At 40.2% G+C, this 17,975-nt stretch overlaps 1 protein-coding gene across 1 annotated transcript; it reads right to left on the minus strand.

Annotated features, from left to right (window-relative positions):
* Window positions 1-14,501: 14,501 nt before the first annotated feature.
* On the minus strand, window positions 14,502-17,966 carry calhm5.1 (calcium homeostasis modulator family member 5, tandem duplicate 1). The gene is made up of 2 exons (XM_084052552.1): window positions 16,270-17,966; window positions 14,502-15,538 (listed from the first exon to the last, which is right to left on the minus strand). The coding sequence occupies exons 1-2, from the start codon at window positions 16,810-16,812 to the stop codon at window positions 15,149-15,151; spliced, it is 933 nt and encodes a 310-aa protein (XP_083908678.1). The 5' UTR covers window positions 16,813-17,966; the 3' UTR covers window positions 14,502-15,148.
* Between the last annotated feature and the right edge of the window lie 9 nt (window positions 17,967-17,975).

Here is a 17,975-nt window from a genome sequence, read left to right on the forward strand (position 1 = left end):
TTGTAAGCGGATGGGTTTTTGACGAACTTTAGACTAGATTTTCTTACCTTAATAAAAATTGTCATAAATACTATATGCTTCCAGTCGCTAGTTTAAAGTCTCCTTTCAATCATCATGATATGCGTTTTGCTAAATTATGGTCCTATTTATTCTAAAATTGGCGATAAAGTAGGCTATGCTCCAGGAGGGGCGGGATGATTTGATTGACAACCTACACAACCAATAGCATTCATTCCCCGCCCCCGCTCTTGATTGACAAGCTACCCAACCAATAGCATTCTTTGGGGATTGTTTTCCGGTTCCCTGGTCACATGTCTGGTCTCAAGCAATAGCGTTTGAGTTCCGACGTGCCCAATGGTATATATTAAAGATGGCAGATTGCACGTTCCTGAACAATCGGCTTCATTGACTTGAGTGACGTCACACGGGTCACACGCCGTTTCTGCTGCGGTTCGCACGGACTGGAGAGAAATAGGTTAAAAACAGAAAACTGACAAGTTTATTGTGAAGTTTTTTTGTAAATTGGAAAAGAGTTTAATAAGGACAAAAAGAAGTGAAAATGTCCAGGAGCGGGAGAGGACGATCCAATAATCCTGCTCCAAATGAAGGTTCGGATGACATGGAGGAGATCCGAAAATCTTTTGACTTCATGTCAGAGGAGCTGGCCAATGTGTCCAAAAAAGTAGGTACACTAATGGGGCTAGTGGATGAGGTTAAAGAGCTAAAGAACATGATGATGGAAAAGGACCAAAAAATCGATGGACTCGAAAGAAGAATCGATGAACTGGAACAATATTCAAGGATGGAAGATCTCATCATAAGTGGTTTGGAAACAAAGCATCGAACCTATGCTAGAACAGCATCTCTCGTCGCAGGAGTGAATGAAGGTGAGGACACTCCAATAGAAGAACAATTATCGCTGGAAAGCCAAATTGTTCAATTCTTTGAAGGAAGACAAATGAACATCCAGAGAGACAGTATTTCGGCCTGTCATACACTTCCTTGGAAGGATAGCACAGCCAAACCTGCTATAATTGTCCGTTTTGTGAATCGCAAACACAAGACTGATCTACTGCGACAGGGAAAGAAACTGAAGGGGACCAATGTCTACATAAACTATCATCTAACCAAAAAAAACGCCGATATTGCCCGAGAGGCCCGCTACCTAAAGAAGCAGAGCAAGATACAAGCAACGTGGACCAGAAACTGCAGAGTTCTGATAAAGTTGAACGGATCATCTCCCGAAACATCCAAGGTAGTAACGGTAAGAGAGCTCAAAGACCTGGAACAATACAAGTAAGGAACTGACAATGCCTACATATCACGAAATTATGGATAAAATCCAATTGCGACCATGATGAGTATCTTATATTTTTGGTTTTTGGTTTGGTTCTCTCTGCGACCTGAAGATGCAGAAGGCATGGCAAGATTAAGCTTTTTGTTTTGTTATGCATGGATTACTTTTGCTCCACTGAAGATACAAATGTCATGGAATATAATTTTTTATAGTATTTTTTCAATAGAAAACTCAAAGGGCATGGATAAACTTTGTTTTTGCATGGATTACCTTCTGCTTGTTTTTGCTTATGGTTTTTGCGTGGAATATTTTTGCTTGTGCATGGATAGATTTCGTTTCTGCATGGAATATTGCTTGAGTATTTTTGCTTATTTTTGCGTGGAGTATTTTTCCTTAAGATGCATGGATAAACCCTTTTTTTGCATGAAATATTTCCTATCTACTTTTTCAATTGTTTTTTGCGGGGAGCATGTTGCTTATGCATGGATGACTATTATTTTGCATGGATAGCATGTTGTAGGAAGGCTCTAATTACAAACAATGGAGACAAGATAAGGATTATTACGGGGCCAGAGCTCAGCTCTGGACCTGTTTTGTTATTGGCAGTATTCTGTCACTTCTTCTTCTTCTTCTTCTTCTGCCACTTTTCGCAGTTCTGGCTGAACCGTGCAGTCGCTTTTTACGAAACTCGGCCATATGGTAGATGGTCATGAAAAACTATCAAGAAAAAATTCTCACAATCTTTCGTCCAAAGGTGGCGCTATAGCACTCAATTGAAAATGGCAACTTTGAACAGGTACAACTCATGCCCTGTTTGACCTAAAGCCATGAAACTTGGATACACATATGCGTCTCCTCATGCTGAACAACTTTCACCCTCTGACTTTTGACCTCTGACCTTTAGATCTCCCACCATTTTGAATTATATGAAAAACAGTCATTGGCTCCTAACTTCTGCATTTTTTCACTTATGGAAAATCCGCCGCTTTTGTTTTGTCGGCAAAGGTCCTAAGTTCATGTGTAAAATGTTTCGTGCAGATTACTCAAAAATCCCAGGAGGAAATAGATTTTAACTATTGCAGTTTTATGAAAATTATTCATCTGCCCCTAACACATACATGCAAGACTCACATTTCTTTGAAACGTTGCAGTAATGTAGAGAGTCATTCCAAATATCAATGAAACCAAACTCACTCCAATTGGCCAAAGGGGGGTGCTATAGCAATTTTTTGAAAATTCAAACTTTAAACAGGCAAAAGTCATGCCTCGTTTGGCCGAAAGTCGTGAAACTTGCTTACACTTGTGCCTTGACTCATGAGGAACACATCTATCGCTTTGACCAGTAAGCTCCGCCCTTAGATTGTCCGCAATTTTGAGCAGTTTGAAAAACACTTAAACCCAGGATTTTTCAGCTATTTGCGTGAAACTGTATCATCTGTGTGGTCTCCTTTTTCACAGTTCCTTGTCTGTTGGTCCAATGGCGTCTCCCTTAAATGAGTGCCTCACAATCTCAAGGTCGCCAGTTCAAGCCTCACTTGATGCAGACTTCATTTAAGTTGAATTGCAAACAACATGACTGTATCAATGAATACATGTGCAAATGGTAAAGATAACCTGAAATGTTTATTTGAGAGTACGCTTTTTCAATGTATGACATACTTCATTCTGAAAATAGCCGATCTACAATCTCAAAACTTTTCAGATAGCAACGTGTTTCTGAGCTTGTAGATCAGCTGCTTTCACTGTTTTCTACGGAGCCCCTAAAGGGCCATTGTGAAGGTTTTTTTTATCTCGTTCTAACGACATGTTTGTCGTTCTAACGTCTTATTAACTTGAGCGCTCGAGATCCTAGGACGTTCCCACATCATAACAAAGTGTGGAAACGAGATCCTTATGTTGTCCGCTCGAGATCCTCTTCTCGTTAATAACGTCTTATTAACTCGAGCGCTCGAGATCTTTAAGACGTTCCCACATCATAATAAAGTGTGGAAACGAGATCCTTATGTCATCCGCATGTCTTAATAAGACGTGCGCTCGAGATCCTTATGCAGTTCCCACAATGAGATCCTTATGAGAGCCTATATACTCACCTTTACGCACGGTGGATTTACTTGGATTATGCGATATAATAGCCTGTGCGTTCATCCTATTCTTTATTATGGTGGAGAAATTGATGCTATTCAATGATTATTATTATTATAATAATAATAATATAGCTGCAAGCAGCGATAATACGGGGCCAGTGAATAGAGAGAGAGAGAGACATGGAAACGGAATAGATTGAAGAGAGAGAGAGTGACATGGAAACAATAGATTGATGAGAGAGAGAGATGGAAACATAATGGTTTGATTGGACATCTCAACCTACTGCCATTAACAGGATTCGAACTCTCAACCTTCAGACTAATAGGCTGCAACACTACCTATAGTGCTATAGCTTTGTCCAGGCTGATATTGTCTGTTGAAGATCATAAACTCTTGCCTTCTTTCATGAACCAAGCCCCTGTTTCACTAACACTAAGATCACTCGTTCACAAGCCATTTACCAATGAAGAAATTGTACATCTCCTCAGAACCAAAACTAATGAAAGTAGCCGATCTACAAGCTCACAAACCATGAAAAGTTGTGAGATTGTAGATCAGCTATTTTCAGAATGAAGTATGTCATACGTAAAAAACGTACTCTCAAATAATCATTTCAGGTTATCTTTACCATTTGCACATGTATTCATTGATACAGTCATGTTGTTTGCAATTCAACTTAAATGAAGTCTACATCAAGTGAGGCTTGAACTGGCGATCTTGAGATTGTGAAGCATTCATTTAAGGGAGACGCCATTGGCCCAACAGACAAGTAACTGTGAAAAAGGAGATCACACAGATGATACAGTTTCACGCAAATAGCTGAAAAATCCTGGGTTTAAGTGTTTTTCAAACTGCTCAAAATTGCGGACAATCTAAGGGCGGAGCTTAATGGTCAAATCGATACGTGTGTTCCTCATGAGTCAAGGCACATGTGTAAGCAAGTTTCACGACTTTCGGCCAAACGAGGCATGACTTATGCCTGTTTAAAGTCTGCATTTTCAAAAAATTGCTATAGCGCCCCCTTTTGGCCAATTGGAGTAAGATTGGTTTCAGTGATATTTGGAATGACCCTGTACATTTCTGCAAAGTTTCAAAGAAATGTGAGTCTGCATGTATGTTTTAGGCACAGATGAATAATTTTCATAAAACTGTAATAGTTAAAATCTATCTCCTCCTGGGATTTTTGAGCAATCTGCACGAAACGTTTACCACTTGAACTTTGGACCTCTGCCTACAAAAATTTCCAACGGATTTTCCATAAGTGAAAAAATGCAGAAGTTAGGAGCCAATGACTGTTTTTCATATAATTCAAAATGGTGGGAGATCTAAAGGTCAGAGGTCAAAAGTCAGACCACGAAAGTTGTCGGGCATGAAGAGACGCATGTGTGTATCGAAGTTTCATGGTTGTAGGTCAAACAGGGCATGAGTTGTACCTGTTCAAAGTTGGCACTTTCAATTGAGTGCTATAGCGCCACCCTTTGACGAATGAGTGTGAGAATTATTTCTTGGTAGTTTTTCATGAGCATCTACCATATGGCCGAGTTTCGTAAAAAGCGTATGCACGGTTAAGCCAGAACTGGCAAAAACAAGTATTTTTCAAACTGCTCAAAATTGCGGAAAATCTAAGGGCGGAGCTTAATGGTCAAATCGATACGTGTGTTCCTCATGAGTCAAGGCACATGTGTAAGCAAGTTTCACGACTTTTGGCCAAACGAGGCATGACTTATGCCTGTTTAAAGTCTGCCTTTTCAAAAAATTGCTATAGAGCCCCCTTTTGGCCAATTGGAGTAAGATTGGTTTCAGTGATATTTGGAATGACCCTGTACATTTCTGCAAAGTTTCAAAGAAATGTGAGTCTGCATGTATGTTTTAGGCACAGATGAATAATTTTCTTTAAACTGTAATAGTTAAAATCTATCTCCTCCTGGGATTTTTGAGCAATCTGCACGAAACGTTTAGCACTTGAACCTTGGACCACTGCCTACAAAAATTTCCAACGGATTTTCCATAAGTGAAAAAATGCAGAAGTTAGGAGCCAATGACTGTTTTTCATATAATTCAAAATGGTGGGAGATCTAAAGGTCAGAGGTCAAAAGTCAGAGGGTGAAAGTTGTTCAGCATGAGGAGACGCATATGTGTATCCAAGTTTCATGGCTGTAGGTCAAACAGGGCATGAGTTGTACCTGGTCAAAGTTGGCATTTTCAATTGAGTGCTATAGCGCCACCTTTGGACGAAAGATTGTGAGAATTATTTTTTGATCGTTTTTCATGACCATCTACCATATGGCCGTTTCGTAAAAAGCGACAGCGCGGTTCAGCCAGAACTGCGAAAAGTGGCAGAAGAAGAAGAAGAAGAAGAAGAAGTGACAGAATACTGCCAATAACAATACGTGTACAGAGCAGAGCTCTGTCCCCGTAATTATCATTATTCGTTGCGCACTGGTCCAATACAATATAAACCAATGCGTAATGCGCATACCTAAACGCACCCAAGGGCTGGCACACAACATTCTATCTTCCAATTCTCCAGGAATGTCTGTGATTATAATTTTCCTATTATCAGCAGATGTGAGAGCGTCAATTCCTTGTGTCAATTATGTTTATATAAGATGATAGTCTATTCAATGAAGACAATTTGTGTCGCGCGATGCCATTCGCTCCAAATGACACACTTCAGTTTTATTCATGGTTTATACAGGAAATAATGAACTGATTACAATAATGCAATAATAAATAATAAAGTTCGCATTTGTATCCACACAGAAATGTAATACTGAAGCATCACTTTATGATCCATTATCCATCTGCTATAAGGAAAATTGGCCCATTACTACATATGTGGTGTATGAGGTTTGAAGCTAAACACAAGATGTTTAAAGATTATTTAAAAAAATTCAAAAACATAACAAAATCACTGGCTAAAAAGCATCAGATGACCATTGCTCATCACTGGGAAACCTCCATTCTCAAGCACAATGAGTATGGGCCAATCAAACCTTTTTCCCTCAGTTGTGAAAATGTGGTTAACAATTCTAATCTTGAAATGATCTTGTCAAAAGAACTTTAAAGGGACATTAAGCATGTATACAAGTCTTACATCCATCAAGCTATGGGGATGAATGATGGTGCTGATGATGGCTGATAGCCTTAGGAATGTGATTGATGTTGTTGATGGCCTGTGTCTCTGTGTTTCTCTGCATATAGCTGCATTCTATATACAGTTTTAACTTTAAAGGGACATTAAGCATGTATACAAGTCTTACATCCATCAAGCTATGGGGATGAATGATGGTGCTGATGATGGGTGCTAGCCTTAGGAATATGATTGATGTTGTTGATGGCCAGTGTCTCTGTGTTTCTCTGCATATATCTGCATTCTATATACAGTTTTAACTTTAAAGGGACATTAAGCATGTATACAAGTCTTACATCCATCAGTGTTTGAGGTGATGAAAAGGAAATAGGCTGAAGCTAAACATTTATGATAGCCTATCCTTCCTTAAATGTATAGCTCTCATTATTAACATTAAAAAGATATGCCAATAATAGAAATACCAGATCCTTTAGATTGATTGAAGTTTGCACAGGAAAAGGTACCAGTACAGTACATGAGTTTACTGTTACAAGGTCAACTAAAATGATATAACCAACCAAAAAAGCCTATAGTAACTGTAGTTACTAGTTACTTTCCATCAGTGTTTGAGGTGATGAAAAGTAAATAGAGTGCAAGAATAATTGTCAGACAACACAGAGCTGCTGCTAATGTGTAGACTGAACGTCACTTTATGACTGAATGACAAAATAATCATTTCCATAACACATACAAATAATATAGTGTATTCAAAGCACAGCATACAATCAATAAAGGCATTACCATTATAACTATAACTTCTTATATATCAGACTTTTATACTTCATGTGATTATTCACAAAACCCCTAGGACAGGTCTTACTCTGCTATGCTGTGACAGTACAAGCATACATGTATACAAGTCTTACATCCATCAGTGTTTGAGGTGATCAAAAGGAAATAGGCTGAAGCTAAACATTTATGATAGCCTATCCTTCCTTAAACAAGGACACGGTCATATGCTGTGTAGCATACATATTCACCTTGTAAACAAAATGTAAGTAAGATGAAATATGCAATATAAATGAAATCCCAATTATAATATTTGCATCTCATATACGACAACACTGACTGAGCTGCTGCTAATGTGTAGACTGAACGTCACTTTATGATGTTCTGTAAACGGCCTCTGGGTGGCTCCCTTTAGCTTCCATTAGCCTCCATTAGCTTTGTAACGAGTGCAACAAAAACACCAACAGTCCCACACCAATACAGTCTTGAAGCTAAAGCATTCATAGAAACATAACATGGCAACTTTGCACTTTACCTGAAAAGGGGAGAATAAAGTGAGTGCAAGAATAATTGTCAGACAACACAGATTGAGGATCGCCAGGCTGAACCAATTGATAATAGACACACTGTAAGGATTTAGAGCTGAGGTAAGGAGGTGTCTAATGGCTGTGCTTGAAAGCCTTATCACATCAAGAAGACAATAGGGCTTGAGGTAAGGAGGTGTCTATCTCAATGGCTGTGCTTGCTTGAAAGCCTTGACAGACAAATAATAATTCTTTGGTAAATCAATGTACATATTATTATTATTATGTCTCTTTCCCTCTCTCTCTCTCTCTCTCTCTCTCTGTCTGTCTGTCTGTCTGTCTGTGTCTGTCTGTGTCTGTCTGTGTGTCTGTCTCTGTCTGTGTCTCTCTCTCTCTCTCTCTCTCTCTCTCGGTCCGGGTCGAATTTGGGTCGAGTTGTCGGGTCCAAGCGGGTCGACAGCGGGTCGACCGGTCCGGGTCGACCTGTCTTGGGTCGACAGGTCTGGTGACCCCAACACACATGCGGCATCCAACTGCCAGCGCAGCAGAGCAGTGTCGATTTAAAAAAAAGATAAAGACGCACCGAGCCACCGACATTCCATAGACCCCTTAACAGACGACGTCACACTGATAAGAACCAGTATGCGTGCAACCAGTATGCGCGCAATGAAACCCATTCTGTCAGGTCTCGCTAGGACGCGCCTCACTAGCCAACACACAAGAGGGGGTTGGGGTGCGCTGAAACCAGCGCAGCCCGAAACAACAGGTTGGGAATTGATTGCGTGAAACAATCACCTGTGCGTCCAGTCTCAATGTTGGTAAACAAATAGTTGGTCTATTATAGGTAAAATCAATGCATTTTGTGATCGCATCGCAGGGGCTGCTCTACACACTCACACAGACACAAGCACGCAGAGATTTAGCTATTTTATGGATAGATATATTAGATGTCATTAATTTATTTACCGCAATATTTCACCCGCGGTTTATCCGATATTAATTAATAATTATATTTGATTGACCCGAATCCACCCAAAACCGCGATCCGCGCATCTCTGTACACTGGTTTTCTGTCGGTCCTACGTGTAGGCTGGCAGTTGTGGCGAATTATATTCGTTAAATGTTAATAAACTAAGAAAGAGCTGTAAAGGGGATATTGTCTATTGTTTATCATTCTTGTTTTTAACCATAGAGTTAATTAATATGGGCTGTAGATAAGGCCACGCAATGACGGTGGGCAGCCAGTAATACAATGTAACAAACTTGCGCAACTTAAAATACAATTCATAAATGGGTTTTTGTCAGGGGGTAATCCAGTAACGTAACGGATTATTTTTTATTTGCAGTAACTTGTAACTTAACGAGTTACTTTAAAAATAACGTTACCCAACACTGTTCATAGCGCATGAACCAGCACAGCATGCGCCCTATCCAATATATATATTGGATAGGGCGCATGCTGTGCTGGTTCATGCGCTATGAATGAACCCGATTTTATTCTATTCATTATTAACCCACCTCCTACATGCATGCAAGCATCATTAATCAAACAAAGGTGTCAGTTATAATATAGTCATAATAATAAGAATAAGAATAAGTGTGCTTATATTATTAAGTTCTGCAAGCACTTAAGTTGCTCTAACATATATGTTGCAAGGTCTATTAACAATAATAATAATAAATATAGCTGCAAGCAGCGATAATACGGGGCCAGTGAATAGAGAGAGAGAGAGAGAGACATGGAAACGGAATAGATTGAAGAGAGAGAGAGTGACATGGAAACAATAGATTGATGAGAGAGAGAGATGGAAACATAATGGTTTGATTGGACATCTCAACCTACTGCCATTAACAGGATTCGAACTCTCAACCTTCAGACTAATAGGCTGCAACACTACCTATAGTGCTATAGCTTTGTCCCGGCTGATATTGTCTGTTGAAGATCATAAACTCTTGCCTTCTTTCATGAACCAAGCGCCTGTTTCACTAACACTAAGATCACTCGTTCACAAGCCATTTACCAATGAAGAAATTGTACATCTCCTCAGAACCAAAACTAATGAAAGTAGCCGATCTACAAGCTCACAAACCATGAAAAGTTGTGAGATTGTAGATCAGCTATTTTCAGAATGAAGTATGTCATACGTAAAAAACGTACTCTCAAATAAGCATTTCAGGTTATCTTTACCATTTGCACATGTATTCATTGATACAGTCATGTTGTTTGCAATTCAACTTAAATGAAGTCTACATCAAGTGAGGCTTGAACTGGCGACCTTGAGATTATGAGGCATTCTTTTAAGGGAGACGCCATTGGCCCAACAGACAAGTAACTGTGAAAAAGGAGATCACACAGATGATACAGTTTCACGCAAATAGCTGAAAAATCCTGGGTTTAAGTGTTTTTCAAACTGCTCAAAATTGCGGACAATCTAAGGGCGGAGCTTAATGGTCAAATCGATACGTGTGTTCCTCATGAGTCAAGGCACATGTGTAAGCAAGTTTCACGACTTTCGGCCAAACGAGGCATGACTTATGCCTGTTTAAAGTCTGCATTTTCAAAAAATTGCTATAGCGCCCCCTTTTGGCCAATTGGAGTAAGATTGGTTTCAGTGATATTTGGAATGACCCTGTACATTTCTGCAAAGTTTCAAAGAAATGTGAGTCTGCATGTATGTTTTAGGCACAGATGAATAATTTTCATAAAACTGTAATAGTTAAAATCTATCTCCTCCTGGGATTTTTGAGCAATCTGCACGAAACGTTTACCACTTGAACTTTGGACCTCTGCCTACAAAAATTTCCAACGGATTTTCCATAAGTGAAAAAATGCAGAAGTTAGGAGCCAATGACTGTTTTTCATATAATTCAAAATGGTGGGAGATCTAAAGGTCAGAGGTCAAAAGTCAGACCACGAAAGTTGTCGGGCATGAAGAGACGCATGTGTGTATCGAAGTTTCATGGTTGTAGGTCAAACAGGGCATGAGTTGTACCTGTTCAAAGTTGGCACTTTCAATTGAGTGCTATAGCGCCACCCTTTGACGAATGAGTGTGAGAATTATTTCTTGGTAGTTTTTCATGAGCATCTACCATATGGCCGAGTTTCGTAAAAAGCGTATGCACGGTTAAGCCAGAACTGGCAAAAACAAGTATTTTTCAAACTGCTCAAAATTGCGGAAAATCTAAGGGCGGAGCTTAATGGTCAAATCGATACGTGTGTTCCTCATGAGTCAAGGCACATGTGTAAGCAAGTTTCACGACTTTTGGCCAAACGAGGCATGACTTATGCCTGTTTAAAGTCTGCCTTTTCAAAAAATTGCTATAGAGCCCCCTTTTGGCCAATTGGAGTAAGATTGGTTTCAGTGATATTTGGAATGACCCTGTACATTTCTGCAAAGTTTCAAAGAAATGTGAGTCTGCATGTATGTTTTAGGCACAGATGAATAATTTTCTTTAAACTGTAATAGTTAAAATCTATCTCCTCCTGGGATTTTTGAGCAATCTGCACGAAACGTTTAGCACTTGAACCTTGGACCACTGCCTACAAAAATTTCCAACGGATTTTCCATAAGTGAAAAAATGCAGAAGTTAGGAGCCAATGACTGTTTTTCATATAATTCAAAATGGTGGGAGATCTAAAGGTCAGAGGTCAAAAGTCAGAGGGTGAAAGTTGTTCAGCATGAGGAGACGCATATGTGTATCCAAGTTTCATGGCTGTAGGTCAAACAGGGCATGAGTTGTACCTGGTCAAAGTTGGCATTTTCAATTGAGTGCTATAGCGCCACCTTTGGACGAAAGATTGTGAGAATTATTTTTTGATCGTTTTTCATGACCATCTACCATATGGCCGAGTTTCGTAAAAAGCGACACCGCGGTTCAGCCAGAACTGCGAAAAGTGGCAGAAGAAGAAGAAGAAGTGACAGAATACTGCCAATAACAATACGTGTACAGAGCAGAGCTCTGTCCCCGTAATAACTCAGATTTATATAGCGCTTTTCTAAGTACCCATAGTCGCTTTAGTTTACACAATATATTATAACTCTATGGCTTTACATACAGAAAAAGAAGGAAACAACTTTATTAAGAAAAACGAAAACAATACAAAGATATTAAAGTGCTAGATTAAAATCAATAAAAGGTTAAGCATGGGTTACTTGGAAAGACATCTTAACTCACACCTCACTGAGAAAAACTATGCTGAACTTGAAGAGGGGAGTTTTGAGTGAGGTTTTGAAGTAGGGGAGGGAGGGGGCATTTTTGATATGGTTGGGGAGTCCAGAGGGAGGGGAAAGCCCTATCCAGTGGTGGAAAGTAACTAAGTACATTTGCTCAAGTAGCCTACTGTATTTTTACTTAACTGGAGTATTTCCAATTGTCTGTACTTTTACTTCTACTCCACTACATCTCAAAGGCAAATATTGTACTTTTACTTCAATACAATTATTTGATAACTGTACTTTACTAGTTTCTTTGTAGATTGAGATCATCGCAAAACATACATTAACCACTTCAGCCCTACATATACTTCAGCTATAAGAAAATAGCAGATCAAAAGCTCACAACGCGTCGCATTGCAACACGTTGTGAGCTTGTAGATCGGCTATTTTCAAATTATTTTTTATACATTTTGTATGTAAAATGTGACATTCTGCATAATAGTACTTTAGAGTACTAGAGTACTTTTACTTTTGGTACTTTAGGTATACTTTAATGCCAATACTTTTGTACTTTTACTCAAGTAAATGTTAATACCAGACTACATTGCAGTATTTTCTTTTGTCACTTAGATTTTTATACATTTTTTCCACACACACATATACTACACACATGTAAAAATAAAATAAAAACAAACAACAGGAGGACCTTGTCACAAGTAAGAAAAAAAGAAAAAAAGAAGGACCAACAAGAAAACACATGACATTTCAATTCAGCCATGGCTGTAATATAACACAAGGACTTGAATTATTATTATTTTATTTTTTCTCACTCTCTGGGGGAGCCTAGGTATTTACCACCTGGTTCATTATCTAGTCTTCCTCTCATTTACTCTACCTCCCCTCTTTATCTTTGATTTATTTTTCAAAGTCTCCCTCTTTATCTGAATTATAATGTGAATTCAAATATTTTTCACTTCTCTTGTACTGTTCTTGTTCGAAGGGTCTCCACATAGAAAAGAACAACACAAAACGTGACTTCTCTACATTGCAGTATTGATACTTTTACTTAAATAAAACCCTAGGTCAAAGAGGTTGGCTTCACTGGACCTTCACTCACTGGACACATAAAAAATGTTGGAGAAGAGGTAGGGGGGAGCCAGATTATTGAGTCCAACTCTATGGAGCTGACAGAAAGAGGAAAAACAGGAAGGAACTTGGCTTTGTAAACTTCTCACATAATAACCACACAACCGTAACCCAACAAACACCCAGTGAAGAGTGTTTTTGATCTAGAGTTTTGTCGTTGCGGGCATGGATGGTTGTGAGAGGGACACGCGCGCACGCACACAAACCCTAAGCCTGTGTATATGTGTCTGTGTGTGTGTTTATATAGCCTATAACAGCTAGTTAACTTGACATTGTCATACTACATTTTCCAACGTAATTTATCTATACGTGCAGACTAGGCCTCCAGTATGTGTTTAGTCTCTGAATGGATACAATTGCTAGCCCAACCTGAAAATGTTGCTATATTCTGTTTTACAAAGAGATGGAGACCCCTCTTACTTAACAAACACTCTATAGAAATGATTACTATCAGAACATTAACATTGAAGTCAATGAGACCACCAGGGTGCAAATCAAGTTTTGCGCCCAGGTGCCCCCCAAAGGGACGGGCCTACCTCTGCTACCCAGGGCTCTTGACCCTGATTGTGACCTTCGGTAGGTGGTTTGAAGGGGGGGGCACATAATGCACAAGCCGTCACTATCTTAACTATCTAACTAAAGTCCCTTGTATTTCAATTCTCAATTTGCATTTAGGGGGTTCAGCCGATCTACTAAAGTCTTTTGTTCCCCCGGGGGTTAATGATAAACAGGACTGCCTTCCTGTCTATACTAGATCAAAGCATTTCCTCTCAAAAGGTGCCCACAAGACTCTTTTGTTAATCCAATCAAGAGATAGTTTTCTTTGTTTTCCCAGACACCTACTGTGCCCTGTAGGAATCTATGAACAAATGGCACTCTCTTCTTTCCTGTTTACTTTACCTGGACACAAACATATGCTTTGAAATTATTTATACCTTTAGATCCCATAAATGACTGCCTGGGATATACTACAGATGCACATTATCTCCTCCTGTGAAAATACAACTTGATTGAAGGCCATAGCCCCTCAATTTGGCCTTCTGCCCTTCTGCCCCTCAAACAATATATGACCTAAGGCCGGTGACCTTGATGCCCTGCCCACATTGCCCCCTGTTTTCACTGTCTCTTTCTTGTCAATATGGTTCTTAAACAGCAGTGTCTTTTGTTGAAATTCTGAATTCTTCATGCTGAATCTTGTGACTCTGATTAGTCCTGGGCTGAGCATGTATTAACTTTTGACTCAAATATTGGTAACTTGTTCATTTATTTATCAAAACAAAAAATACATTTAAGTAATCATTTCCTTAAAATCAAGGGACAATATATATATCTTGAACAATGCAAGAAGTAGTTTTAAGTAGTTGCTAGTTGCGTAGGTGTGGACTGGGCTTAATGTGCCCTGGATGTCAGAAGTGAAAAAGGGAATCAGATCATGTACAGACAGGCCTTTATTCCAAGCATATGTGGAATGCAGTTGTAAACACAATGACACATCATGCTATTTGGGGCTGGTAATGCAAATGGTTTTGTTACTAGCCTGTGATATTACAAGTTGTTAGTGCACGACACGTGTAAGACATGTTTAACAGCGTTGTAAATCTTCAGCTGAGATACAGTTCAGTGGATTCAAACATGTATTAAAAGACAAGACAATACTCTAGTTAAATCTACATTTCATACACTTGGTCACTCAGTTTTGAGACTTGAGAATGTGCAATAAGAATACAATTTACAAGTTGTTTTCAAAAACTACCTGAAGAAAAATGGTGGTCCCTGACAGAGAGGTAGAAGGAACTTCATCGTATACAAAGTAGTGGTTATGCACTGTTTACCACTTCCACATTCTGTAATGGACACATTCTTTGGTAATAACTGAGCTGAAAGGGCGGCTTTGTAGCCTGTGAGGCATCTAGCCAACGTGTCCTGAGTCAGACACAACAGGCATAAAGTATGATAGCAACATTCAGACACATTTAACAAATGATTAGTGTTCACAATTTAGTGTTTCTTGAGTATCTCCATGTCATTCATAAGGGGAAAATGCCTTGGCAAATTGAATTGTGCTTCCATGTTGATCTCAAGCCATCTCGATTCCATGCTCCGAGTCCATGACGGGCCTCTTTTCCGGGTTTAAGTCTCTATCTCCCCCGTCAACGTACTGTTGTAGGGTGCTGTAGGACTGCTCACTTCTGGAGAAGGTATAGAGAGCTGAGATCTGCTCCCATGCTTTGTGGTTGGGGAAGGGGAATGGATCAGGCTCCTTGTCCTCGAAGAAGCTTGTGAGGTTTCTGTTGGCCAACTTTGTGGCATATTCCACGGCGAGGACATCGAAGCGCTCCTTCTCCTTGTCGATATAGCGTTTCCAGAATGTGCGCTGCAGGTAGCTCACCTTAGAGCGGCAGTTTGTGCAGCAAGTGCCAATGAGGCCCACGGTGGCAGCTATGATGATGATACACCAGCCTAGAATCTATGGATACATAGAAATATAAGATCACACGTTTACATTTAAGCTTTATTGGATATAAAGCAAATAAAGGAATAATGACACTAATTGTATGCTGAATAAAGTTTCTCAAATATCTGATATCATGCACAATTTGTTCGTGTGCTTATTCTGCAAACAAAATGATGTCCACATTCCATTCGAGACACACACGTGCACGCATGGCGCACGCACGCACGCGCCTGCGCACACACACACACACACACACACACACACACACACACACACACACACACACACACACACACACACACACACACACACACACACACACACACACACACACACACACACACACACACACACAAACTCAGTGGCCTTGTGATTAGAGAGCTCGCCGTGAGATTGGGATTAGGTCTGGGTTCAATCCCTGGTCAAGTCATACCAAAGACTATATGGTACCTACAGTAGCTGCTTGGTTTGGATTGGGGGTAAGTCCCTGCGACATACTAGCGTTTTGTCTAGGGGATGTACTTGTGTATCAAGCTGCCTCACACACTACAGAAACAGGATATAGGCTGCTGACCTATGGGTCACATCTTGCAGAAGCCGGTTGGTTCCCAAGACTACATACCTAAAGTTACTCAAATATCTGTTATCAGTCCTGCACAATTTGTCCTTGTGCTTATCTTGTAACAAAATCCACACACTTCATTCGAGAGAGTTACACACACATTCAACGGAGCAGTGATTACCTGTGACTGTGCCCTGAACATCAGCAGCAGCTCCATGCGTTCGTCTTTGGATAGTTTGGATCTGTCGCAGGGCACGCGGGCCAGCTCCTCCCGGCACGTCATTGTCTTGTTCTTACAGAACAGATCCACCACCAGATTGTCATCCAGACCGCTGACAGCACACTCGTAGAAGGTGGCGTTCAGCAGGGCCACGCACAGCCACATGATAGGGGCTACACAGGCACCCGTGAAGATGCTCAGGAGCACTTTGAGGCAGTTGAAGCAGTTGCCCCGTGGGCACAGTTTCATGGGGTTCAAACAACACCCGGTGTAGAGCCTCCACATTCTGGTGCTGACAAACAGGCCAAGAACCAGAAGCACCGCAGCTGGGCCGAGCAGGAAAGTTAGTCCATAGGCGAAGTTCTGCTCATGGTTGCAGGGACACTGAAAGGAGACCATTGAGAATATTCGCTCACCGCCAATGGTCAAAAGTGCCATAAAACTGTAGCCAATGGTGGACTTCTGCTTCATGAAGAAGCTCAGGACAGTCTGGAAGCTATCCATGATGCCAGTGAGAAGGTTTCAGATGCACTCCAAAAAATGAAAATGGGAACAAAAGAGATAAACAAAAACGTTTCCAAATGTCACCTTTAGAATCTGTGCTCCATATACACTGTGTTCTTGCTATGTTGACATCTGCTGTGTCGTTCTGTGCCCCGCCCTTTGACTCTGGCTTTTTCATTCTTCACTCTCAGCTCCTCCTACTGTCATGCTATCGCTTTTCCCTCCCAACATGTTCCTCCCAGTGTGGCTGTCTACTCCCAAATATTTACTGATTCTTCACTCCACTTTCTTTTTCCACCCTTTCCTCATCTATTCTACGTGTCTCCCTTCCGTCCTTTCTGGCTGATCATGAGACTATTTGGCAGAATTCCTGCCCATCTGGTTTTTGAGACCAGACGCCTCTGTTCTTTAACAGTGATGTAATAAAGCACACACCCTTAGGCTCACTTAACATGCAACAAATGAATACCGAAAGTAAACCGTATGAAATGCTATAGTATACTGCATTTTACATATATTATACTACTATACTAAATGACAAGTGTGAATAGTTGTCCACTGTCCAAACATATCCTTCTGTTTATCCATACTATACATTTGTAGTTTCTGGGTAAAATTGGGTACATCATTTGCCAAAGCATCGATACAGTTATAGCAAGAGATGCATTATAAGTTCTTGTAACACTGAACTATGTTGTGATTAATTTTACAAAAGGAGTTGCACAACAAATCTCTCTCTCTCTCTCTCTCTCACACACACACACACACACACACACACACACACACACACACACACACACACACACACACACACACACACACACACACACACACACACACACAGACAGACAGGGGTCTCCTCTTTCGCCTTTAAGTCATAGAGGGCTGTGTTTGAGCTGTTCTCCATTACTGATGGATGGGTCTCTGTTTCCTCAGTCACCACACATACATGCACGAGCGTGCGCACGCACGCACACACACACACACACACACACACACACACACACACACATTTCCATCAGGACTGCAACATTATGTATTGCTTAAAAAGCATTTCCAATTGGTTCATTAATAAGATAAGCACAGCTATTTAATCTATTAATATTGGAATTATGGTGGAGAAAGAAAATATACCATCTTTTCAAAAAAAAAGGAAGAGTCAT

This window comes from Gymnoscopelus microlampas (genome assembly GCF_963454915.1).
Source record: "Gymnoscopelus microlampas genome assembly, chromosome: 3".
Lineage (NCBI taxonomy): Eukaryota > Metazoa > Chordata > Actinopteri > Myctophiformes > Myctophidae > Gymnoscopelus > Gymnoscopelus microlampas.